At 45.1% G+C, this 26,792-nt stretch overlaps 2 protein-coding genes across 2 annotated transcripts; one reads left to right on the forward strand and one right to left on the reverse strand.

The window, feature by feature from the left end:
* Positions 1-227: 227 nt before the first annotated feature.
* Positions 228-10,491, forward strand: rp1l1a (rp1 like 1a; the record flags this gene model as incomplete). The annotated part of the gene is made up of 7 exons (XM_083938017.1): positions 228-461; positions 670-1,062; positions 1,163-1,427; positions 1,560-6,301; positions 6,903-7,829; positions 7,914-9,011; positions 10,054-10,491. The coding sequence occupies 7 exons, from the start codon at positions 228-230 to the stop codon at positions 10,489-10,491; spliced, it is 8,097 nt and encodes a 2,698-aa protein (XP_083794143.1).
* Positions 10,492-13,851: 3,360 nt separating this feature from the next.
* Positions 13,852-23,611, reverse strand: gckr (glucokinase (hexokinase 4) regulator; the record flags this gene model as incomplete). The annotated part of the gene is made up of 19 exons (XM_083938295.1): positions 13,852-13,965; positions 14,085-14,219; positions 14,498-14,641; positions 14,959-15,036; positions 15,337-15,446; positions 15,519-15,615; positions 17,058-17,125; positions 17,365-17,462; positions 17,850-17,948; positions 20,045-20,163; positions 20,249-20,354; positions 20,479-20,573; positions 20,747-20,800; positions 20,904-20,970; positions 21,876-21,949; positions 22,190-22,258; positions 22,346-22,414; positions 22,504-22,653; positions 23,561-23,611. 19 exons carry the CDS (start codon positions 23,609-23,611, stop codon positions 13,852-13,854), a joined length of 1,797 nt encoding a protein of 598 aa, XP_083794421.1.
* Positions 23,612-26,792: the final 3,181 nt, after the last annotated feature.

The raw sequence follows: 26,792 nt of genomic DNA on the forward strand, positions 1-26,792 counted from the left end.
CGATTAGGACTTGTGACGTTGTGAGTGTGATTAGAAAGTGTGTGAAGAGAAAAAGGTTACATAACACGTTAGTATAGTAATAAAATGAAAAAAGTATCCCTTGAAAATGCTGATGGATCCACTGTTTTGGCATTCAACAACAACCGTGTGTGTGTGTGTGTGTGTGTGTGTGTGTGTGTGTGTGTGTGTGTTCGTGTGTAACCCTCAGGTGTGTGTGAGGTCACAGCATGGATTCGGTCCAGGCAGGGATGTGGGACCCCCAGCCCCCATCTAGACATGCATCGATCCTCTCCCCAAGACCCCCCTCCAACTTACGCCCTGCCCATGTGACCATAGCCAGCCCGGCCAAGCGGATCACTTTCTACAAAAGCGGCGACAGCCAGTTTGGTGGCGTCAGGATGGCCATCCACAAGCGCAGCTTCAAATGCTTTGACGCCCTGCTGGACGACCTTTCCCAAAAGGTTAGTGCGCAAGTATCAGAGCTGCGATGTAGAGATTTCATTTGAAGTTGACTTTGTAGATGCAACAGTACTGCCCTTTATGTTTTTCAACTTAGCAACAGCATTAGCTCTGCTTCCTTGAAAGAAATTTGATCAGGAGCCACAATAGCAATAGACAGATAGATACAGACGTGTACCGTATATACAGCATATGTGTGTCCACATACAGGTGCCCCTGCCATTTGGCGTGCGGACTGTGACCACTCCCCGTGGCATCCACTCCATCAAACACCTGGAGCAGCTCCAGGATGGAGGCTGCTACCTCTGCTCCGATCGGCGACAGGCGAAGCCAGTCAACATGGAACTGGCTAGCAAACGCCAGGGCATCTGGTATCATCAAAGCCGGAGGCCCCAGCGGCCTGAATCCTCGTCCGCAACACCGCCCGGCCAATTCTCTTTCAGGCAGCGACGGATCCTGCTGGTGAAGAACAGCGAGCCGGGCATGAGGAGGAGCGTGGTGCTGAGCAGGAGGTCAACCAGGAGCCTGAGGGCCTTTATTGAGGAGGTGTCCGAGGTGATGCAGTTCCATGTCCGCAAACTGTATACCGCAGAGGGACGCAGGGTAAGAAGTGGTTTGTTTTTGAAAGTAAGATTTAGAGTGTGTTTTGAATTGCAGGTGACACAGTTGAGTGGAGACTGACACTGTTTGAATTTGTTTCCAGATTGACAGCGTGCAAAGCCTCATGACTTGTCCTGGTGTGTTGGTGTGTGTCGGCCGGGAAGCCTTCAGCCCAATGCTGGTAAACTTTATCAGGAAGAGCTCAGAGGAAAAACTGCCTGGTCTGGGCAGTAGGGGCCCTAGTCTTGGCCCAAGGACTCCTGGAAACAGGGCCCGATCTCCTGCAACTCAAGGAGCAAGATCCCCACCTCACGGAGCTCAGTCCAGAGCCAGCGAGTACAGTGAAGGACATGAAAGCAAGAAAAACGGTAAGTTGTTTTGGTAAATACCTGAAACAAAAGAAAAACCCAATTCCAAAAACAGATCTGTAGTAGTCAAAAAAGTGAGAAAGCTTAAAAAAATGGTTGCATTTACATTCCCTTTTTTCTCTTTCCATTTAGTTAACTTTGGTCTGAAAACCAAAAAAAGCATCATCCACCCTCGTTCGGATTCCTCAAACCGCTCTGCACGCTTCTCCTTGTCTTCAGAGAAGTCATACAGCAATGGTGTCAGTGCTTACTCCCAGAGCAGACCAGCTATTATGAACGACGACATTGAAAAGCGCGTCCTGGTCAATAAAGATGGCAGCCTCTCAGTAGAGATGAAGGTGCGTTTTCGCCTCCACAATGACGAAACCCTCCAGTGGTCTACACAAGTTAAAAAGACCCCATCTCTCACTAACGAGTGTAGCCACCTGAGCCAGGACCAGGCACATTACCTGCCGCAGGGCCAGTCAGAGAGCTGCTCTGACCCTGATTCCACATCCTTTGACCCAGAGGGTGTGGATTATTCCAACCAACCTCTGCAGTGTGTGTTGGAGGGGAGCCGCTGCCCCTGCTGCCACCAGAGACAGGAACAACACTACGACTTGTGGGAAAACCCGGCGCACAGCTACAAACATCCTCCTGTCCCTCCCCCACAATCATCCAGCCACACCCACACCCTGATGAGACACACGCACTCTTCTAGCTCTTCTTCGTCGTGTAATTCCAAGAGGGTGTTGCGCTGTCGAGCACGAGTCTCCAGCTGCAGGGAAGGTTCAGAGAAGAGCCAACTGGTGCAGGAAGAGATGTTTGTGACGGAGCAGGTTGAGCGCAGAGTTGAGGTGGAGCAGGATGGAGATACCCACGTCGAGGTGTGCAGAGTGAGCCGATGCTGCAGCTGCAGTGAGGTAGTTGCCATTGATAGCAACCTACGACCACTTAGCAGGAGGTCGGTGGAGGATGAGATAATGATGGAGGGAGAAGGGGAGCGTGCGCTGTCTGCAATCAGTAGCTCCTCACATGTCCTTCAAGCACTGAAAGAGGACCAGGATGATGACCTGCCACCCAGCGCCTCACTATGCTGTCACAGCAAGGAACCATCTCCATCTCCAGCCTCCCAGACTCACGTGAATGATAGACCAACAAGCCACGTCTCAGCCGGTTCTGTAAACTCTACAGCAAATAAGAAAAATAAGGGAGAGAGAGGAAGCAGAGCTGTATCTGCAGCCTCTTCTTGTCACTGTGGAGCAGCCACCCCGCATTCAACAGCGGAAGCGGAGGAGATGGATCAAGCTCCCAGCTCCGACTCCAAAATGAGCAGAGCCTCTTGCAGGTCCAGCAGAGCCAAGATCACAAACTCAGAGGAAGAGGGGGCTGCAGATGATGAGGACGAGGAGATAAAGAGGGTCATTAGTAGCTTGTCTTGTCACACAGGAGTTTCTCAGCAGTCAAGGGCATCCAGTGTATGTCCTGAATGTGGCGGCTGCAAACGTGGAGTCAACTCTGACTGCAACAGTAGAGCATCACAGAGGTCTTGTCATTCTGACCGTGCCTCTCCAAAGCCAGCCACCCAACTCTCCAACCAAGAGAATGCAAATAATGACAGTGATGATGATGACGACTCAGAAGGTTCAGCTGTGTCAACGCAATCCAACAAGACCAACCTCACCGAACGTGGGCGCTGCTCCGCGATATCGAACTTTGTGGAGGGCAGAGCATCCAGCGCCATGTCCACAACGTCCAATCCTGAGGCGGCCGAAAAGGAGGAAGAAAGGGCTCCTAGTGCAACCTCAGCCACAAGTCACAGGTCCAGTAGGTCGCACAAGTCTTGCTGTGAAGGCGGCACTTGTGTTACCACAGAGAAAAATGAGGAGAGAAGCCCCAGTGCCATGTCTGCTCAGTCCAACAAGTCCAACAAGTCTCACAAGTCCAACTGCAGCTGCACAGCTCCTGACATAAAGACGAAAGAGGAGGCAGAGGGAGAGAATACTGTCGAGAGAGCACGTAGCTCCCTGTCAGTCAGATCTGGTGCTTCGACAAAGACCAGTTCTTCAGTCAAGATAACAACCAAAGCTGCCACCCCAACTGACGACATAGCTGCGGAAGAGGATGACACAAGCAAAAGAACTTCCAGTGCCCTTTCTGTTAAGTCCGGCATGGCAGATAGACCTGATAGTGTCCTGTCTGCTAAATCAGCTAAGTCAACTAAATCAAATGTGTCGGCAAAGTCAGGCAAATCTAACAGGTCCACTTGCAGTCACTGTGTGAGAGCAGTATCTCCAGCTGATGAAGCCGTTATAGAACAGACAGGACAGGAAGAAGGACTGGGGGCAGAGGACAGAGCAGCGAGTGCCATGTCAGCCAAATCCAATCTTTCTGCAAAGTCAAACAAATCCCATAAGTCCACCAAAGCTCTTGAAAGGTCACTTTCTCCCACGTTAGGAACTGAAGAAGATGGAGAAGAAAGGGCAGCAAGTCAAGTGTCTGTCAGATCAGTTAAATCGAACGTGTCTGGAAAGTCTTCAAAGTCATGCAAGTCTAACTGTAATGGAAATGAAACAGCCGCATCTCCAAGCTGCAAGGAAAAAGAAAATGAGTTGGCAGAAGATGAAGAGCAGAGAGCTGAAAGTGTAATATCTGCTAAATCGGCCACTTCTGCAAAATCTCACCGCACAAATTGTGACTCGAGTTCAAGAGTGGCATCTCCAGCCAAAGACAAAGCAGAGGCAGAGGTGGACAGAACCCCCAGCGCCATGTCAGGGAAATCAAACACCTCTGCAAGGTCTTGCAAGTCTCACAAATCAAACAGAGCTCCAGCATCTCCAAATCCAGGTGAAGCTCATATTCCTTCTATTGAGACGAATGGAGAAGAGGGGAACAATGAAAATGAAGAACGGGTGGCCAGTGTCATGTCTGCAAAGTCAAAATCCTCAGTGAGGTCCTGTACTTCTCACAAATCTAGCAAGAATCTCAAACCAGTGTCACCAAGTCCAAATAGTGTCACCATTACAACACCAGAGGAGGTTGATGAAGAAGGAAATGAGACAACAGAAAGAGTACAGAGTGCCGCATCTGCTAAATCAGGGAAATCTTATGTCTCGACTTTATCCCGTGAATCTAATCATAAAGGAACAGCCAATATTGCTGTTATTGAAACAGCAGATGCAGATGAAAATGTTGCGGAAGACAACGCACCGGGGAGTACATCTCATGGCCAGATGCTTTCACCCAAAAGGACGAGGGCTGGAGAGACAAGAGGGCCCAGTAGCTTGTCAGTTCACTCCACAACCTCTGCTAAATCTGGCAAGTCCAAATGTCGCTGTGGAGCAGCTTCAGCGCTTGAAAAGGCGAAGGAAGAAAAGCAGGCGGAGAAAAAGGAAGACAACGACAACGCTTCTGAGCGGGCTGCCAGCAACCTGTCGTCCTCGACCAAAAGGCAGAGGAGAGAATCAGGAGGCACCGAGGAACCGCTGAGTCGAGCCTCGTCAGGATCCGTCTCCCTCGGGTTGCCAGAAGACCAGGAAACAGGGGACTCAGACAGTGGCAAGTCTAGTGTTTCTTGTCACACAAACACTGAGAGAAAAGGCAGAGCGAAGACAGCAACTCCCTATGTCCCTGAGAGCGAAGAGCAGTCCGCTCTGCAGGAAGAAAGGGGAGGAACAGGGTCTGTCATGTCTCAAAAGTCCAACAGCAAAAGCACTCTCAACTGTCCAGCAGTCGATATCCCTACTATTGAAATACCACGAGGGAGTGACGATAAAGGTGAAGAGGGTGGAGAGCTAAGGACAAAGAGAGGAGACACTGCATTGTCAGGCAAAAGCAGAACGTCTCAGAAGTCTTCTTGTAACTGTGGTGTCTTGAAAACCGAAAGCGCAAAGTCCCCTTCAACGACAAAAGCTAGAAATATGGACGCCCCCGATCATAGGACACATTCTGCGATGTCATCGATAAGTGCTAAAGTGCGGAGCAAATCCCCTGCAGGTGCCAGCGCTAAAAATGCCAATGTAGCTGGAGATTCAGGAGATAATGACGCTGAAAACCAGGCTGCCAGTAGACCAGCCAGTGCGACCGAAGGGGAAGAAGATATTGCAGACAACAAGGCGGCTAGTGTCCACTCCAAGAGTCCTAACTGCCTTAGGCCTGTGTCGGCAGCGTCTGCTCACTCAGGGTCAAAAGTAAAAGTCTCAAAGGAGAGTAAAGCAGAGGATCACGAGGCCAAATCCAGTGGAAGTGTCAAAACGAACACTTCCCAAAAGAAAGAAATCCGATCAAGCCCATGTAGCGAGAGCATTCTGTCTCATTCTCTGTCTGCCGCTGACTTGCTGAAGGAAACCATGGCCGCTGCACGTCCACGCAGCCAACAGTCGAAGACCAGTAAAACCAGTGACAAGTCCAAGAGCAAAAGGTCTCAGAGGAGCAGGCACCAGACAGATCACGAGCAGCTGGAACTGTCACCTGCCTGTCTGCCCAACGCTTCCCCCACCGAGGTGGTTAGTGACTGGCTAAGGAGCATTCCCGCCAACAGCTGCATGCTCGCACTCGGCGACGAGCTGAATGAGGAAGAGCAGGAGAAGGCGGTGGAAGAGAAACCTGGAGAAGAGGCAGCGACGGAGAAGGAGAGTCCTGAAGAAGACAAAGCGGGAGACAAGGAGGAGAAGGTCGAGGCCGGCGAGGAAGAAGAGAAAGCGGGGGAAACTGAATGCGAGGCAGCAGAGGAGGAGAAGAGCCCTGATCTCGCTCCGGGTGATGCAGCGGGGACTCAACCCAACACTCTACGCTTGTTGAGCGGGGACTCTCTGCCCAAGAGCTTGCATTCTTCAGCTGCAGTGATGAAAGTTCTTCTGAGATCCTCTCTGAATAGATGTCAGAGCATGCCTGAGGTAAGCCAGTGACTGTGTGTACATGACTTTCTGTCTACATGATCATATAACATGGAATAATTACAAAAAGCTATCAAGGCTCAGTCTGAAGTGACTTTAGGATAAAACTAGTAACTATTGTAAAGTCAGATTTCTGTTTCTGTTTCTCTTTTTTTTTATCTTGTTTGTATTAGAGTATGAACCTGAAAAGTAGTAGAATATGGGACCTTTAAGCCTGTGTCTAACAGCTATTTGTAATATGATTAATGTGTATTTTATCAATTAATCCATTCAGCCATGTCTTTTTTTGTCAAATCAAAAGACAAAAACCCCAAAACTCCAGCACATTCCAGAGAAAAGCAGCAAATTTTCACAAGAAGCTGGAACGGAGAATATTTGCATTATGTTTAAAACGTCTTAAAACAACTGATCGACCAAGGAGTCATATTTAACTCATTCTAGAAACCTGAAGAGAGAAAACTTTCTAGCAATTCAGAAAGGGAAAAAGCTTAGCTAGAGACACATGAAATAAAAAATGAATAGAATCTTGTCTTGCTTTTCAACAATGCCTAATTTACACGCAAGTCTAATTATGAAATGTAATCTCTGCTGTCTTCTGCAGGTGTCTCCAGTTTATGGACGTAGGCTGAGCACATCAGCCAGGGGCCTCTTGGACTGTTTGACCCAGCTCCAGCTCATTGAGCCTGCAGTGAACCCTGGCTATGACCAACAAAAGCAACACAAGTATGAGGACATTATGGCCATCCTTCAGTCGCTCTGGCTCACTGAACCCAGGGACCTTGAGGTCAAGGACGTAGGCAAAGAGCAGGTGTCTCCTCCAAGGTCCTCATCCGGGGTGGGTATGAGCAGTGGCTCTGGCGGATCAGGGCAGGAAAATGGAAATGGAGATGAAACGAAGCAAAACGGAGCAAAAAAGACCTCTTTGCATGAGGATGGGGGAGCGGAGAAGGCTGTGGAAGAGAAGGAGGGAGGAAATACAGAGGGAGGAGTGCAGGCAGAACCAGAGGAGACAGACGCAGCAGAGGATCTCGTACAGAGTGAAGAACAAAGTACACTCCCCCGGAGTCTGGACAGCCCAAAAGCCACTGAGAATCCCTCATCATCAGACAAGAGCTCGGCTAACAACAGCTCCAAATCCCCAACGGATAATGAACAAGAGATGGACTCCAGCTCTGGCACGCCTCCGACTGTCGTGCGAGCACCCTTGTCAAAAAGGCTATCCCAAGACCCTGATCCGGTGTGGGTCCTAAATCTTCTGAAGAAGCTGGAGAAGCAGTTCATAAACCACTACATTAACGCCATGGCGGAGTTCAAAGTTCGCTGGGATCTGGATGACAGCCTCATCCTTAACACCATGATCGGCGAGCTGAAGGAAGAGGTGAGCCGCCGCATCCAGAGCAGCATCGAGCGCGAGGTGAGGAAGATTCAAAGTCGTGCCGGCAGAGGGGGGAGGATGCCCCGGCCGCCGCAGCGAGAGAACCTCTCCAGGGAGTCTGCCATGACAGAGAAGAGGCGTCGAATATTGAAGGTAATTCCACTAAAAGTCTCTTTACATCTAACGAGACACTGCTGCTTAAAAAGGTAGAAAGTCAATGTTTCTTTTCTTCTTCAGGTCATGAAGAACCAGTCGGTGAAAACTGGCGAGTCCCTGAGCGATGGAGAAATGACAGCTGAGTTCAGCGACCAGCGAAGCGAGGACGAGTACTGCCCCTGTGATGCTTGTGTCCGCAAGAAAATGGCCGCCCGGCCTCTCCAAGAGAACCCGCTGGCATCCACAGCACCAGTGATGAAGGAGTTTGACCTCCTTAAGATACTACAGCTGAAGAAAGGCCCTGCGCCCGCAGCCGTGCCCCAACCTGCGAAGGGGGAAGGTGATAGCAAGGTCGCAGACATAGAGGGGAGGAATTTAGAGGTAGTGCAGGAGGAAGAGGAGGAGGAGGATAGAACTAAAGAGAATATCAAAGCCAGAGTTGTTTTAGAGGAGACGATCCCCGAGGAAGATGAGGAAATAGAGAACGAAGACGATGGGGTTGAGGCAGGAGGAGAGGAGGGGGTAGAAGCTGAAAAGGAGGAGAAGGAGGACAGTAGTGCAGGTGATGAGGAGCAGGAAGAGGGAGAAACAGGTGGCGAGGAAGCTGGGGGAGAGGAGACATCAGAAAATGGGGAGGAGGAAGAGGAGGCAGAATGTCAATGTCAGTGTGCCAGAAATGAAGAGGAGAGTGACAAAGTAGAAGAGGGAGAGGAGGAAACAGCAGAAGGAGAGGAAACCAGTGACAACACAGGTGAGGATGAGACAGGAGATGATGTAGAGAGAGCAGGGGAGGAAGAAGAGGGGAATGCAGAGGATGGAAGGGAGACAGGGGGCAATGAGGGGGAGACAGATACCGGGGAAGAGGAGAGTGACGAGGAGACGGTGAAAGAGGCAACAGCAGGTGAAGGAGAAGCCACTGAAAATGGCGAGGGTGAGGAGGAGGCAGAGGTGGAAGAGTGTGAGGCATCTGGAGAAACAGAGGATGACAGTGCCGCGAAAAATGAAGAGTCCACGCTGGTGGAGGAGTTTGCGGAGGGAAAGGTCAGCGCCCCGGCAAAGGAGGATGGAGATGACGGGGATGATGGCGCCGGAGAGGGGGAGCCACATGACGACGAAAAGGGAGGAGAGAGCGGGGAGCAGGGAGGGGAGGCATCAGAGGAGGAAGGAGCCTCATCAAAGGTAGGAGGAAATAAAATGCAAAAGGAATTTATTAGAAAGCTATTCACCAAACATCCATTACGGTTACAGACTGATTTTCCGGCTCACCTTTGACCTTTTGTACTTGTCAGTTTTGCACATATCACACATTGTTTTTCCTGGAGCCAGTGTATAGACAGATAATGAATGACTGATGGTATAATATACCACACAGTTGTGATCCTATTATTTATATTCAATATGAATATTAAATACAACCTATTTATACGTTTATTAACCAACCAGAAACCAATGGAAATTCTAATTAGAATATGTAAAGAAAGGTAGACTAAATGAAACTAAGAGTTGTTTTAATCAGGATGCTTAATAGCTGAATGGTTAAAAGGCTGTTGGATCGTATAGCTCAGGGGTGGGCAATTCCGGTCCTGGAGAGCCACTGTCCTGCATGTTTGAGGTTTCTCCCTACCCTAACACACCTGAGTCTAAAAATAATCAATCTGTGACAAGCATCAGCTGCTTGATAACGAGCAAATCATTAGAATCAGGTGTGTTAGAGCAGAGAGAAACCTAAAACATGCAGGACAGTGGCTCTGCAGGACCGGAATTTCCTACCCCTGGTATCCGTGATTCTTGTTGCATAAGAACGAACTGGCATGAACTTCTGGTTATGGACTCTAATTTGAGCACCACTTCTTTTTAAAACACCCCTGAGTGCCTGAACATGACTCTGAACATGCCGGGTTAAAGTCTACTGAATCTTAAAGAGGAATCTGACCTACTGCAGCCTAAGCACTAAGTCTAAGCCTGTGGGAAAAGATAATCTTGCTATCCAATTAGACACACTGAACAGAACAGTTTTGTTTAGCAGCAACGCGGCGCTTCATCTGCTGTTATTGCCAGTTGCGAGCTGTTAATTTGACACTGATTTGAATACCAACTATTACTTTTGCTGTGTAACTAGCATGTAGCTATAATTACTGCCACTTAGCTGCCCCGCTAGGACCCAATCGAGTTAATTACGACTGCTCACAGATAATTTACTGTAATCTCGTTCGACCCTCAGGGCCAGGGGGTTACTGTGACCGAGGGAGAGGAGGCCGATGGCGAAGACTCAGACACCGACGGCAAACGTCAAAGTGACGTGGACGAATCCGGACGCGAGGGGGCCGGGGCCACAGGAGACGAGGAGGGTGGAGGAGACGGAGATGAGAAGGAAGATGCTGTCGAAGAGTTCAAGCCTGAGGACGAGGAGGAGGGAAAGGTGAACAAAAGGGAGGATAGTGCTCTGCTCCATCAGTTCACCAAGACCTCTGTGGAGTCCCAGCCCGGCTCCTTAGAGGACATCGACACAGAATCACCCAACAACCCTGTAAACTCCATAGAAGTACCCAAAGCTGGTGTATCCGCTATTGGGGGTACAGGACAGAGGAGGAGCCGCTCGCCGGGCAGGGTCCAACGACGCAAACCAAAAGAGTGTGACGTTGAACTGGAGGACTTTTAACCCACACGGAAACCAGACAGACTCCCATAAACCCTTGCAGTCCTTTGACTACACAGGTGGTGTAGTTACGTAGGTCAAAAAACTGCAACCAAAAACACAAACTCGAACACTCAAAGCACTTTATCGCTCCAGATCCGGTGTAGAATCTTGAAACTTGAAACCACTACCTTATCCTATTCAATGATATGATATATATTATATTTGTATACTTTTGAAGTTTATTGTATGTATGAAGCGATATATACGCATATTTCTGTCCTGTATGTGTATGAATAAGGTATATTTTTGAAACTAAAAGAAACATGCATTTTTGACACCTATAGGTGTATTACGTGATCAATGGATCACAGGTTTAATGATTTATTGAATCATAGCCTATAGCCATTAATATACCAAGTACCTCGGATATATGTTAGACATTAATCGCCTGTTTCCGTACGGTATGACGGATCCAGTGTATTGAAACTTGGTTTGTGTATCAAGTGTATTCTCTGTCCATTTTGGGGCGGAGACTTGTCTCATTAAGTCAGTATTCTCAGCTCCTATTACTTAACTACCTGCTTAAATCTGTCCGTAGAAGCGGTCTGTTTAAAGATAGTACAGCCCTATGATGTAACCTGATGACCTTAACGGAATATTCGGACATTTCGGGAGACGGTTAGCTCTCTCGCCAAGAACTCTCATGTATGTATGCTGAACATGAAGCTCAAGCCAGGAGATGGTTAGTTAAGCATGAACATTGGAAGTGGTCTAGCTATTTAAACTTTGGACAGAGAAAGCTAACTTTTCCCCTGCGTCCACTCTCTGCGCTAAGCTACAGTAGCCGGCGGTTGGCTCCAGCTTTATAATTTGCCTACAGATATGGAAGTGGTGAATATTCTTCTGCACTTATCTTCTCCCGCATATTTTAAAACACGAAATATGAGGGGTTAAAATGAGCGCTGTATGCTAAATCTGGAGCTAAAGCCAGAATAGTATGGTTAGCTTTGTCCAAGGGTACAACTTCGGCCAAGCTAGCTCTGTGCATCTTTTAAAACTAGCTATAGACAGGAGTTGTTTTGCCTCACTTTGCAAAGCACAACGACTATAAGCAACAGGAATAAGTGAGCCTAGTGCTTGAGCTTTATTTTAATTTATGTGGATACCTTCCCACTCCAAAATTGATACCAGTTAATAATAATAATATATTTTACTTCAAATCACAAACGGTATTTTAATGATTTCATCATATGTTTGAATTTTTGACATTCAGAATGTTTTTTCCCTTTAATCATGCTAATGTACCTCATAATATTTACGTAGTCCAATTACTGTGATCATCCCCTTTACATTACATAACTTCCATAACGGAGCACACGGAGAATATCTGAGGCAAGTCTCTGACGTTAAACTTTCTCTGCTGCTTAAAGATAAGAGCTTTCCTTAGGTGTGTGTTGAATGCTGAAGATTCAGGTGGGGTTTGTACAACCAGCCGTGTTGAACAACAGCGGGAAGCGTGTTACTGATGCCTTACTGTATCCATGGTTATACGAGAGGTGGGGGATCACGGTTAAGTGGTTTTTGTTGACATCCCCTCTCTGTGTTAGCGGCTCTACAGCGAAATCAGAGACTGGGTAAAAGGAAGCTGGGACGAATCAAAGCTGCTCTTTAAAATGCTGGAAAATACATTTTTTAAAACCCCTGAGGAGTATTTTCTCTTGTTTAACCCGAGCTGAGTGAGCTGGGCTCCAGGCTTAGAGCGGACACATTTTGTTTGTGTGCATACTGTATGTGTGTGTGTGTGTGTGTATTCAGGACAGCGTGAATGAGGCAAAATATGTATCTCTTATTGCCTAGTTTGATGAAATCCAAGGGATGTGTGTGTGCGTGCCTATGCTGTTATTGGTCTGTTTGGCTATCCATCAGTCTGTGATATCACCAAGTGAACATCATTTACCGAGAGCAGTTGAATAAATGAATGTACTGATGTTGATATAAATAAAGAATAAATACACAGGAAGGCTGTTCTCATGTTTTTTCTTGTGTTTTTGCTTTGTTTTAAGCTCATGTTCATTTTCATTCATTTTTGCTTTTATTTCATTCTTTAGAAAAGAAACGAAAGGGAGCAGAAATAAGATAAACGTATAATGTCTGCCCCTTGTCAGCATTTCACAAATAATGACAAGAAAAAAATCCAATTTGGTGCGCTTACATGTGTCAACTTTGCAGAACCAATACAAACAAAAATTCACCTTTTCTGCTAAATAGCATCATCATATGTTTCTAATAATCGCATTTTACTTGTTTCTTGAAAATAAAAAGGGATTGAGAAGTTTTAATTTCACTATTTAGATCGTTCCACAGACTGACACCTTGAATTGAGATGCATCTTCCCTTTGGTTTGATTCTAAACTCTGGTTTCAGAAAGACTTCGGTTCCTCTTAATGTGGAACTACTTTCTCTCTTAACAAATCTCTTATGCTAGTTTTCCGGTAATGTATATTGGTGAGCTTTGTACACTGTTTTGAGCTCATGTTCAAAAGTGAATTCACTGGTTCACCTAGTGCAGGCGGTCCTTGTATTGTGTAAACACTAATGACGATGTTCTTATGCTTTCTGATCCCGATCTGTTGCACGCGTTACCTTCCTGGGCTGCCTCTGCTCTGTGCTGTTCCCTACTGCATTTGGCTCTTCACCCAAAGGCTTCCAAAGCTGCTCAACTGCTCTCAAGATACACACACGTCACACTAATCCAGTAACTGTGTGTGTTGAGCCACAGAGGGGATTGAGGTTGACTTACATCACATGGACCAATATGGCCTGTATACCTGCAGAAAACTGTTACAGCACACAGGGTGAAAATGTCAGTGAAACAATAAAAATCAATCCAGAATCAATTTTAGAGAGTTTTTAGTGCACTTCACTTATGCAGTATACTGTATTAATGTCTGTTTTTTATGTAAAACACCAGGAGAACACATAGATGCATGACATTTCATTTATATTACTATATTTCCTAATTGTATAGCACACATTATATTCTCACATCTTGTACGTACACATTTGAAATAACTAAATGTATTTCTGGTCTAAGAAGAGTATAAATGAAAGTACATTTGCAGGTTATTATGCTTGTGTTGAGGTGTCAAGTCTGCCCCTTAGTGTTATAACATGGTGTTGCATTTAAGGCTTCCAGGGCTTATAATGAATATTTGCTCGTAATCAAAGCGAGAACCAATAAATGGTGACCTTTACCTCAGCTGTCATAATTGCACTTTATATAGTAGAAATCAGCTGATCTACGACCTCTCTGGAGAAGATTGATTATTGAACACGGAGTATGTGTGAAGGGAGTTGACAGTGACGACCATGCCATGTCAGTTATGACAGGCACGCCTCCACAGCCTTCCTTACGACCGGCTGCTGCTTCAAATGAGTCTCGGCTTCCATGAGAGAGCAACCAGTCAGTAAACAGACCAAAGCCAGAGGGACCACCTACATACACATACACACACACACACACACACGCACACACGCACATGCACAGAAAATATAAAACAGCCTGCCACCATCCATACATCCCTCCAGTATTATGCACCTTACTGCCTCCTCACCTTGGTCCTGTGTCTGGCAGTGCGTGTGTGCGTGCTGATGTCCGATGATGTAATGTCCGCTGTCAGCTTGTCCACTCCGTAGACGGCCTTCAGGAGAGATTCCTCACATTGGGACTCAGGACAACCGGACAGCTTCTGAAAGGAGACAGCGTTGATTTAGCTCCAACACCTTTCAGTGTAAATGGACTGACTGCTTGCACCACAGAGTACAATATCAACAAGAGACTTTTTATTTTATACAGGAAAATACACCATGAGAGAACAATATAAAGCTGGGTGTCATCATTACCACAAACTGACAAAACCTGGGCTCATGTAGTAATTCAGTACACAAGGACAGATTGAAATGCTTCAACTTTCATAATATGGGACCTATCCTGTTTATCTCCCATTAATGGTGTACCTTTGTATACCTGGAGTAAACGTGTGGCTCTGCGGTAGAGTTTGCTGTTGGTGACCTGCACGTCGATCATGTGGTTCTGGTAAATCTTCCCCTTCAAGACGTGAGCTCCAGTGCTCACTGCGTTCAGCAGCAGCTTAGTGGACAGCTCCCACTGCTGAGAGAGAGGCGGAATTGATTTTCTTTTCCATGCATTTACATAAGCCAGACCGAAGGGAAACAATGCAAACATTAAAAAAAAAAAATCATCGAAAATAAGACCTATGGAACACGGGGAATAGGAAAAACTGAAAATCAATAATGACTAAATTAGTTTTACTGCTCTGCGAAGTGCTCTGTTGAAGGGTGGGAGCCAAAGAAAAAGAGAGAAAATGAGGGAAAACAGTTATTTATCATGCTCCAATGAGCCACTGAATCAATGTGTGTGTCCTTATGTGTGTGTGAGTGTGTGTGTTGTGTGTGTGTGTGCTGTACCATGCGTAGCAAGAGCCCCGAAGCAGGTGATGGCCAAGTGATTTTTAGTGAGGATATACACAGCTTATTGATGTCATCCTGCAAAACACAATACACGCTTCATTAGATAGATAGATAGATAGATGGATAGATGGATAGATGGATAGATGGATGGATGGATGGATGGATGGATGGATGGATAGATGGATAGATGGATAGATGGATAGATGGATAAATGGATAGATAGATAGATAGATAGATAGATAGATAGATAGATAGATAGATAGATAGATAGATAGATAGATAGATAGATAGATAGATAGATAGATAGATACATAGATACATAGATACATAGGTAGATAGATAGTTGGATGGACAGACAGACAGACAGACTGATACCTGTTGCACAGTAGCTGCAGTGTCTCCATCAACCCGATGATAGACAGCGTGGAGGTTGGACATCTTCTCTCTCACTGTGCGCGCCAACTTCGCCACTTCACTGACATCGTCTGTGGAGACAAGCCGTCAAGACACGCGTGTTGATTTGGCCACAACACAAAGAGGAAAGAGAAAAGTCTCACCAGAGTGAGTGTAGATAAGAAGAACGACGTCCCGGTCATCCAGAGAGGGCAGAACAAGATGCAAGAAGTCTTCATGTGCTATGCAAAAGTCAGGCCCCTGGAGGAAGTAAAACACATTTATTTTAGACAGGGACAGTAGGTTTTGTGTAGTAGTTGTTATTTGCTGCGTTAAAATACGAACTTTCCCTTCGATTGTTGCTTCTTCAGTCATGAGCATTTCATTTGATCAAGAATAAAAGTTTAACAGGGCTTTAAAGTCAGAACCCTTTCATCATATAAAACACAATTCATGATCGTATTCAAGGCTGGCATGATTTGTTAACTTTATAACTTAGTATGCATTGTCAGTGGTGGTGTCCGCCATTCCTGTGCTGAATTTAAATAGTGCACGTGCACAAGTTGAGGTGGCTCGGGCATCTAGTAAGGATGCCCCCTGGGCGCCTCCCTAGGGAGGTGTTCCAGGCACGTCCAGCTGGGAGGAGGCCTATGGGAAGACCCAGGACCAGGTGGAGAGATTAGATCTCCACACTGGCCTGGGAACGCCTCGGGATCCCCCAGTTAGAGCTGGTTAATGTGGCCTGGGAAAGGGAAGTTTGGGGTCCCCTGTTAAAGCTGCTGCCCCTGGGACCCGACCCCGGATAAGAGGATGAAGATGAGATGAAGATGAGATGAGACGTGCACAAGGGAGTCACAGGAAGTGGTGCATATGAACTGAACTCCAAGACTTAATCATATCATAAAGAGCAACTGGTTGAACGGTTGCAGTTCAGTTTTTAACATTTACAAATGTACCTTGAAGAGTTACTGATGTCACAGAGCTGTCTTGGTCGCTGCCCTTCAGTCTGTCGTTACTAACACTTTGCATTGTGGGATATTTAGGCCAACATAGTGCTCAGTGTTTGCATACTGTAATATTTCAACAGAAGCAGTATGCAATCCATGTCGTATTGGTCTCATTCTTAGGTTTCAGTCATATTAAAAAAAAATTTTTTCTTTTTCTATAAAAGTGGATATTAATTGTACATGCAAATTCAAATAGTGGCCCTTGACTGTAAGAAGACGGCCCAGCAGTAGAATAAAAGCCTAAAGCAGATTAGGTGAGAACAGACGAGCCTTACTGGGCATCATAAAGCACCTGCTTCAGGATGTATTTCATACTAATCCTGCTCTGGGTTAATCTACAAGTCAGACACAGAAGAGACATGTGTCATTACAGCGGGCAGAATAAGAGCTGGATTTAATAATCATTGGATTTTACTGGATTTCACACGTTTAAATACTTTGTAAGGATTTCTCAGACTTGATTAAAACCCAAAGATGAGCCAGAGCAGAAATCCCCGTGTTTGGAGTCAGCTAGTAATGACAGCACTACGGTAATTCATACTAAATGTACAATGGAGGGTTTTCATCATTAAAGGCGGTGCAGTTGTGTATTGTGTCAAACGCATTGTTCCATCTTTGCAATAATTACTTGTTAATTAAATCTAATTGTCCTCTTTTGTTTAGACAGATGTTATTTCATTGTTTCCCTTCACATACCAGTGGACCCTCGTTGTTGTTCAGTTCCCTGTATCCTCCGCTGATGAAGCCCTGAACATCTTTATAGTCTCTCACACACAAACACACACGCACACACGCACACACACACACACACACACACAAAGGATATATGGTATATCATGCAACCGTAAAATGCATCCCTAATCATTATGCAAAGGTTTTTTTTAGTGTATTCACACCTTTAAGCGTGATCTTGCACGGTTTAGTCACCCAGAAAAAGTGTTGATTCAGGAGCAAATGAAATCCTGGTATTTTGCTGCTAATGAACGCATCACACTCGTCTCACCTGCTCCGAACGTGGGGATACACTCGCTGGCGTCAATGAGGCCCAGCGTAGCCAAGGAGCCCCAGCCCAGGTAACACACGCGCCCACCACGCTGCAAACTGAAACACAGAGGAGAAGACTCCAAACCCTCAAACAGTAGAACCTCACACATTTTAGATTTGTAAAATATTGCCTGTTGAATGCGAGGAAATGCTCATATTGCATCCGGGTGGACTGCCAGTGTTGTAGATCAGAGTTTTCTCTCGCACTGGAAGCTTTAGGAACAGCTAATCCACCATGAGAAAAAGCCCTAATTGTGGAGAGATTCACAGGCATTTCCAACATGCAACAAATGACATTCAGTGTTTTTGGTCATTTTGACATTTTTCGTGTGTGAAATGTTTGATGGAAGAGCCAGGATGCTGCCCTGAATCAGAGACATGCGGTTTGCCTTGGTAAATAGAATTCAAGGTCACGCTAAAAAGCTGTAAAATAGGATGTTCCACCTCTGTCCAGCTGCCTCCAACAGAGCACTTATCCCCTCTGTGTGAGCGTACGTGATATCCAGAGTTTGCTCGTAGGCTCTCACGTGCTGCAGAATGCTTCTGTTGGAAAGAGACACGCAAGGAGCCAACTTTAGAGATTTCTGCTGTATTCAAATGTGTATATGTTACGTTCTTGTTAGATAAAATAAAAAATTTAAAAATTAGAGTTTTCCCCCAATTAAGGGTGGTGTCCACACCATGTACGATCCAGTAGAAAGTAATTATATAATCACAGAATATCTTTTCTGCAACAATCTTGTGAGGCCAGGAAAACACAATAGGAACGCAATGAACAATGTAAGCTACCACAAAATACAACCAGAAAATAAGCTTAATATGGGACCTTTAAAGCAATTCCTACCTTTCTGGCAGGTCGCACAGCACTTAGTAAAACATTTTTTTAAATAAACAACTCCGCCTCCCTCCAAAGCCCCACCCTTTCCCCGCGCCTGACCTCTGATGCTCCCTCCTCCCCCGATGCGTGCGGTGAGAAAGTGAAACGGAGTGACGGGTGACAGGCAGGAAGCTCCGCAAATCATTTCATTCGGACCGATTAAAATGAATGGTCAGACTTTGATCAGAAACATGTGGGAATTGAATATTGATGAGTTTCGACACCTGGTGGTAGAGCCGGGTGATATGACCTGAAGGTAAAATCCCAAATTCTTTTAGACCAGATCCGATTTTTAATAGATCTTTTCTTACAACTAAAGAGAAAATAACTATTTTAAATGTTTTTTATTTAAATGAGAGAACAAATATGCTTTTTTCCCAACAAGGAATAAAGTGCCAAACTTTCACAGTTTTACCAGACTTCATTTGTAAAACATAAATATGTGGGATGGGGCAAAGGGGACGGGAGCAGAGAGGGAGCAGTAGACCTCTGTTTTTACCCAAGTTAAAGGAAAAATAGATATTCATTGTTTAACATTGTCCAAACAAATGAATCTGATTTCGATTTAAAATGGATTAATATCCAAACCCTACCTGGTGGATTTCATTTACATTCTACGCTTATTAGGAGCATTTTAAGATTACAAAAGAAAAGTTGCTAGAACGGTAAGAATTGCTTTCAAAAAACAAAGAAAAAGAAAAAGAGGGACACTTTCAAACATGGTGTGTGAGTTTGAAAATGTTACATGGTCTAGCATTGTGCTGTAGTCTTGACCCGACGCCATGCTTCGATCGTGGACTCATGGAAATCCCCTGCGGAGCAATATAGATGCAGCTGCATGTGCCTTCCTATCTATGAACATTGTCACTTATAGCATATATGCACCCAAGAATGTGAGCAGCAGAAAGTGCACTCTTAACTACCGATGTGAAAAACATGTCCAGGAGGCTCCATGTGGGTGTTTCAGGCTGCGTGCTGATGGTTGTCAACACAGAGAAGCACTTAGGAAGCTGCCTGTTTAGAGTCGAATCAGCCTACTGTTCAAGATGTGTGAATAAGTACATCAAGTATACCAGCATATTAATGTAGGTGCCGACAAAGCCTGAGGGCACGCTCACACTGTCTGTCCGTACCGTGTCCGGGCTTTAAGGTACTTGCCCCCCCTCCCTCTCCCCCCTCGGTCCAGGCCCGTTTGTACTCACACTACCTGGGCCTCGGCAAATGCTTCTTGCCTGTCTATACGTCATCACGCCGTAACACGTCACACGCATTGATTGACGTCATCGCGATGCGTCGCTTTGTTTACAAATCTTTCCGTAGACCTCAGAGTTTTTGTGCGTTTTGTCGACTGTTTTTGAATCTTTTCATCGACCAAATCTGCAGTAAACACTCCACCTCCGCATCACACCAACGTGAACCTTTCGCCGCCATTTGTTTTAAATGTCCGCGCATGGTCCCTCCTTCTTTTTTCTATGTCCCAACAGGCGACTATAAAATGACGTCTAAACCGCCGTAGACCTCGTGCTCGTGCTTGTACACGTGCGCACACTCTTGCTCGTCCATGTGCGCACACTCGTGCTCATACAAAACTGCTTTACAAAAGCCCACCTCTCCCAAACGGGCCGTGGCCGACAACTAACCGCTCCTAGCCACGGTACGGTTGCACTCACACCGGTCAAACGAACTAGACTTTAGACGTGAAACGTGCTTGGACACAATACGGATGGACAGTGTGAGTGCGCTCTGAGACCATTGAGCTTACTTGTAAGTGATGGGTGTGTTTGTGAAGGTGGCAGCGTGAGCAGCAGACAGGACCACCTCCAGGAGAATCTTAGTGGCACTGCCTCCCTTCATCCTGGAAGAGCCACTGATGGCCTCTGGCTGAACACATTCACACACTGAGTCACCGGCCAAAGTATAGACACGCTGCTCTCTTGCGTATGTGTACGTAAGTAGATGTTCTTACCCCAACTGCAGGGTTGATGAGGAAGGCCTTTTGACTTTGGGCGAGTTCCTGCATCCTTTGCACCACGCTGCGAAAAGTGAACGTGCAGCCCGGAATGGGCTCGTCCCTAACACATTGTTATTTTGGATGTTAAAGAATGAACTTAAAGTCTGCATTTCATACAGCATTATCCAGAGTTGACTGACCTTTTCATGACATAATATGAATAGAATAAGAGTGGGCTCACACACCTGGCCTGATGTGTAGGATTGAAGCCAACCAGCACCGGAGTGTAGACCTCAGGGTGCTGCAGGCAGAGGTCCAGCTGACCTGCCACAAATGGAGCCTACACAGCAAGACGCACACAAACGAGCTTAAGTTAAGCTAAGAAAAGGTAAGAGGACATCCTTACCGTATAACTCATTTGTCTGACTAGAAGAAACTCTACATTTCAAAAGGCTTAAGTCTGCAATATCCTGAATCATAGAATTGTGATTCTGGCCATTCAGAGTGACTTACAGATAGTCCACAGGAAATACCGATGAACAAGACGTGCTTCTTTCCCTCGCAGAGCTGCAGGGCGGCAAAAACATGCAGTGTTTGAGAAGCAAAACTACCACATTTACACACACAAACACACACACACATACACCAACACCAGCCCCATGTTCCTGACCTTCTCCAGACTGAGCATGCCCAGTCTCGGGTCGTCTTCGGGAGCTTCCTGGGAGGATAGCAAAGCTCTGAGGAAAGTGAGAGAAAGACAGAGATATGTTACCTTTAGAAGGATAAATAACAAATTATTTCTTTTACAAAGGAAAAGTTGAATTCATAAGCAATAAAACACACCCTTGCTCCCCGTACCCGGCTCTAAGTCTGACGTAACACCCTTTCAGAATACGATTTCCGGGTCCAAACGCTCCGTTGCCACAAAACAGACACAGCGGCCGAACATGTTAACAACTACGATCACCGATCGATAAGAAAGAGGTAAAATGACAAATACCTTGTCTTTTTAAAACTCAGATATGTTCAAACAACGGGGAAAATTGCTGCGTTGTAGAAATACGAGGCTTGGACCCGGAAGTCATATTTTGAAAGGGTGTTACATCATGACTTAACAGCCGTATAGCACGCAGAAGCAGTGGGTCTTTCCCGTACTGGTGTGAGAGCCGTGTGGAAGCAATTCCGACCCAATTTTGAGTAGAGCACTTTTAAACAGCAGGTTTGTGGGCGTACATTAGCCACCATAAGCTAAAGCTGAATTTGTTTTATTGCTTAGGATTTTTCCTTTTCATCTGCGGCTTGCTTTCTTACTTGACCAAACATTGGTCAGCTCAGTGAGTTTTACTTCCTAGGAATGTAACTTTTCATTTGTAAGTGTGCTATTTCCTCTCTCGGAATTTACATAGTCTCAAATGAAATATGCTTGAATCAATATTCTCAAATAGAGAAGCAGTAGGTTAACTTCCCTCAGACATTATTATCAGGTTGGAAAAACAGAACAGGACTCTGAGGCTCTCGGAGAAAAGCAGCTAAGACAAAAAGCACTTATGAACATGTTGATGCAAATACAGCATTTCACAATGTATACAGTTACTGCTGGTTATGTATTTTCAGGGTCATCTTGTTCAATTACACAACATACCTGTCTCCTCCTGCAATGATGTATGAATAAACTGAACTCTTGTTCACCTCCCACAGGGCTCTGTTGAAAGTTGACTAACAGCCCACACAAGCACAATACAACAAAGAAGTCATTCTTCCAATAGAACAAGTGAGATTTGATCAGATGATTTCATTAAGTGGCATTAACCTAGTTATAGTGGCATGGTCTGACTTGTTCTGTGGTGCTTTACGATATCACTTTCCATTCTTGAACATTTACTGAAACAATCTAATTGTCTGCTTCCTTATTCGTGGCGTGCAGGAGGCCAAATCACATTTAAGCTCAGCTTTTACCGTGATGAAGAAAGCCAGACGACCAGAAGTCCCACAACCACTCAGTACAACGAGACTGTCCCGAGGATCCTGTTACAGAATTAGAAGACAGGCTTTAACAACACGTCTGACTGACGAACAGAAATACAGACAGAGAGAGAGAGAGAGAGAAGATACCTTGAGAATGAGCTCCACCTTCTTAGCAACCTCCATCAATGTTGTAACCACTTGTTCACTCAAAAGCACCTAAAAATGACATTCAAGTAATAGTTTCCTTAAAAAATAACTTTCCAAATAAAGTTCAAATGATAAAATGTTATTCATTGTTTTTGTACCTGGTAGGTGACTCCTGTCTCTTCCTGAAACATCTGGGCGTCACAGGCCTGTAACATCCTCGTAATACAGCTGGCAGAAGCCCGGTCAATGTCACGCGTCAGGGGGTTGGACTTCTCAGAGACCGGAAGTGACGGCTCAAAATCTGGGGACTGAGAAACATCAAATATCAATATTAGTAATAATTAAACAATCTTTGCTGCATTCATTCAAACACTGAAATGATGAATCAGCTAGCCAGACTCAAGTCTTTCTGCTAGCTAAGCTAACCAGCACCACTCTCATGTCTTAGCTAAATTTGAAGCTAGAGGCAGCCTTTGGGGGGGTCATCCCTATGTTCCCCAGTCACATACAAAGCAGGGAACATAGGACCCGGGGAACATAGTTAGGCCCCGGCCTCTGGTTAGCTTAGCTTAGCATAAAGACCAGAACCTAATAAAACTGCTAGCCTGTCTCCAGTCTTTATGCTATCTAAGCTAACTAGTTTCACTCTCAAGTCTTACGCTAAATTTGAAGCTAGAGGCAGCAAAGCTAGCAAAGTTAGTTAGCTTAGCTTAGCATAAAGACTAGAAACTAATGGAACTGCTAGCCTCTTCCAGTCTTTATGCTATCTAAGCTAACTAGTTTCACTCTCAAGTCTTACACTAAATGTGAAGCTAGAGTCAGAAAAGCTAGCCAAGTTAGTTAGCCTAGCTTTGCATACATACTAGAAACTAATGAAACTATTAGCCTTCCTCCAGTCTTTATGCTATCTAAGGTAACCAGTTCCCAGTTATAGCTTCATATGTATTTACCTCCAGCCAGTAGACAGTTAACTTAGCATGAAGACAGCTGGCTTCCCGGTTTTACAGTTTAGTTGATATAACATGTCAAATAGTTTTTTAACCTCTGGACAGAGCCAGGCTAGATATCTCACCCTGTTTTTATATCTTGATGCTAAGCTAACTGGCTGCTAGCTCCAGCTACATTTACCATACATGAAAATGGTATTAATCTTCTCATCTTACTCTTGAGCAAGAAAGTGGATGACAACAAAGTCGAGCTATTCCTATATTTTACCTCCCATTCGTGCATAGCAGAGACACTGCAAGTCCAGCCTGACCCCGCCATCCTGCACGAGTCTGTCCTTTTCTGCCAAAAACAGTTTGTCTCAAGAAATGTCCTACTGCGTCGCCCGTTTCCTTTTTGTCAAAGGGATTTAAAATGAAATGCACAAAGTGCTTTGCTCTATCTGTAGTGACAAAGTTCACTTGAGGACCTTTGAGACCGAGGAGGAAAAGGAAGTACGGATTTCTCAGTCGCACACCAGCACACATGTCCAGAATATGTGTGGATTGATAGTAGGGGTCACTCTTGCAACTCTTTATGGGAAATACATAAGCTACAGTCACTCAAAAATTACCCAAAACAGTTGGAACACAGAGATCAAACTCGGCATGCAACAGATTTGGGGGGAAAAAATCCTCCTCGGCTCTGAGAGTGTTGGCCTCACAATAAATAACATGTTGCTCCATCATTCTCAAACATGCTTTTCTGCCCTACAGTGTACAAAAGATCCCAGTGATTCTCAGCAGTGTGGAAATATTTACACCCCAGCAGATTGTGGAGTCTAATACGTTTCATCGCTTTCAGAGTCAAACTGTTTGCTGCAGTATGCCTCCCTCGTCCAAACTCCCACTACTGTCTGTCATAACTGCTGACTAATTGCTGTCGGTGACACAGCAGTGAGGACATTATTCATGTTCCATCCGCAAAGAATGGACTCATATTATTTCTCCTCACGCTTTATACATAAATAACTCATGTGGCCTTTTTTCTATTTATGCAAAATGAATTTCATGAAGAGTACACTTTGATTCTCTTAAGAGTGACGCGTGTGCACTACTCATTAACGATATATCAGACATCTGAAGTACAGGTTTTAACCTCTCTGAGTCAGTCCAACACCAGAGCTGTGCGTAGGGTTGAGTGATAAGTCAGAGCTAGGATAAACCTCCTCCGTAGTTTGTTGGCTTTAAAGTTAATGGTCAGCCAATGTCAGTAGTTATGAGACTAAATTAAACTGGCAGGGACCTTATTTCAGGCATTTAACCCGAGAGCAAATCCATTTTCAGCCATGGGAACTCAGAGTTCATTGGTCAATCAGAGACAGATGATGAAGAGGTAGAGGCCTTTAGAGCACAAAAACAGCCTTGCGGTACATTCAGAATTATTGACCCTATTTTGACTATTGCAGAAATCTAACAAGCTGCTTAAAGGTCGCATCTAACTATAAAGCCAGGAATCTGTGCCTGTGTGCCTGTAATTCGCATATCTCACGAACTGTTCATCTGATCTACTTCACTCTTCGCAGGTGTATTGCCGGGGACCCAATGGAGTGTGCATGGTCAAATTTGGTGCAATTTGGCCAGATGTTGAATGAATGATGCGTTTTAGCCTGTACGTCTCACAGACAACCTTTTTTTCTGGATTCTATGGGTCTAGACCAGGGGTCTGCAACCTTTACCATCAAAAGAGCCACTTTGCCGCCTCTTCACCAAGTAAAATTTGTCTGGAGCCGCAAAACATATTCGATGTCACAGCTTATAAAGTTGTATATATAGTTATATGATATATACAAAAAAAACTACAGCTTGTTGCATTTATGAGATTATAGAACAAAAATAAAGAAAACTGTTGACATTTCGTTCCTATTACTGTTATGATTATTATTACCTGTTATAAAAAAAAGTTGTTTTTCGCTAATTTCTCAACACATATCAAGCATACAGGGAAGATGTCAGAAATGCAAGATTAGCAGGGAAAGGTGCTGAGCGATAGCCGTAGCATGTGGCGCATATTTTAGTTTCCCATAATATTTTTTAAAAATAACCTTAAACTCCAAGAGAACAGGTGCTCCCTTTGCCCACTGTGCAAAAAACACATCATTTACTTCCATGTTATTTTTTGGCTAAGCTACAGGGAGCCACTGATAAGGGAACGAAGAGCCGCATGAGGCCCGAGAGCTGCGGGTTTCAGTTCCCTGGTCTTGACAAATCTATCGATATAAGCCCTGACCATTTGCATGTTGACTGATTTCCCATTTTTTAGCTGGCCCCTCAAAGTTTGTTCAAATGCTGTAGGCAGGGCTTATATTAAACGACATATCATACCTCCTGAATGCTTTGTGCTACTGCAACCACATTTGGTGTACATGTGTAGATATGATGTCTGGTTTGCTGTAGCAGCCTCATCCAACTGTAAAGGAAGGACTCTTGTTCGTATGCATGTATGACTGCCCTTGGCATATCTCAAGAAACGTTCATCCAATTGATTTCACACTTGGCAGGTGTATTGCTGAGGACCCAAGGGAGTTCAGTGTAGAGTGTAAAGTCGATTGGATGCCATCCTCATGCCTAAATTTGTTGTTTTTTTCCCGCAATTTTAAGACAGTTTGTTTCTTTTTCCTCTCAATAACTGGGTTTAGATGCCTTTGAAAAGCAGCCGCTTCTACCTGTGTTCATAGCGCTTCATAAATAAAGAATTCGACCTGACCTGAGTAGACCCTTGTGTTCGTTGAGTCTCGACTCACTCGAGTCTGCTGCTGCACTGCACATTGACCTTGGCACCAAACCATGAAAGGTCCTTGGATTTAGAGCAAGCCGCAGGACCTCCTTACCATCCTGCCTAAGTCTCAGTATTATTTCTAATTCTTGACAAATCGCTCCCCAAAGGAGTAAGAAAGTCATCAACACTTGAGTGGTTCCTCTCATAATCTGTCATAAAACCCTGGAACAGAAAGTGGTTAATTCAGGGTACAGAGGGGGAAACACTTTCATAGTTACAGACTGTTTTCAGCTCTGCAGTAATCCTCTGTCTGACACTGCCATGAAGCCAACTCCAAACCAACCCGTTTGAAACAGTCAACCGCATTAAAGGTCGCTAATATCTCTGAATCTTCTCTCATCTTATTCAGGAAGGCCACAACAGCATGGAAGTAGATTTCTTACACTGCTAATGCATTTAAATGGCAACACATCAATCTCTGTTGAAAGAGTTTCAAAACTGCCTCTGTGACCTGAATAAAAGGATCATGGAATGACATGACATGCCTGTATGATAAGATCCTTATCGCTTCAGTGCGCTAGCTTCCCTAAGTTTTTGGTAAACATTCACATATGTATACCCCCATGTTCAGAGAAAAAAAACCAATGCAAAGTGCCCCTATGGGAGATAAATAGGACATGAAAAAAAAGCCATGTATGGTGCTCTTCCAGTGAAGAAAACACAATGAAGTTACCTCTAGGGTGCC

The sequence above is a fragment of the Echiichthys vipera genome, assembly GCF_963691815.1.
Source record: "Echiichthys vipera genome assembly, chromosome: 23".
NCBI lineage: Eukaryota > Metazoa > Chordata > Actinopteri > Perciformes > Trachinidae > Echiichthys > Echiichthys vipera.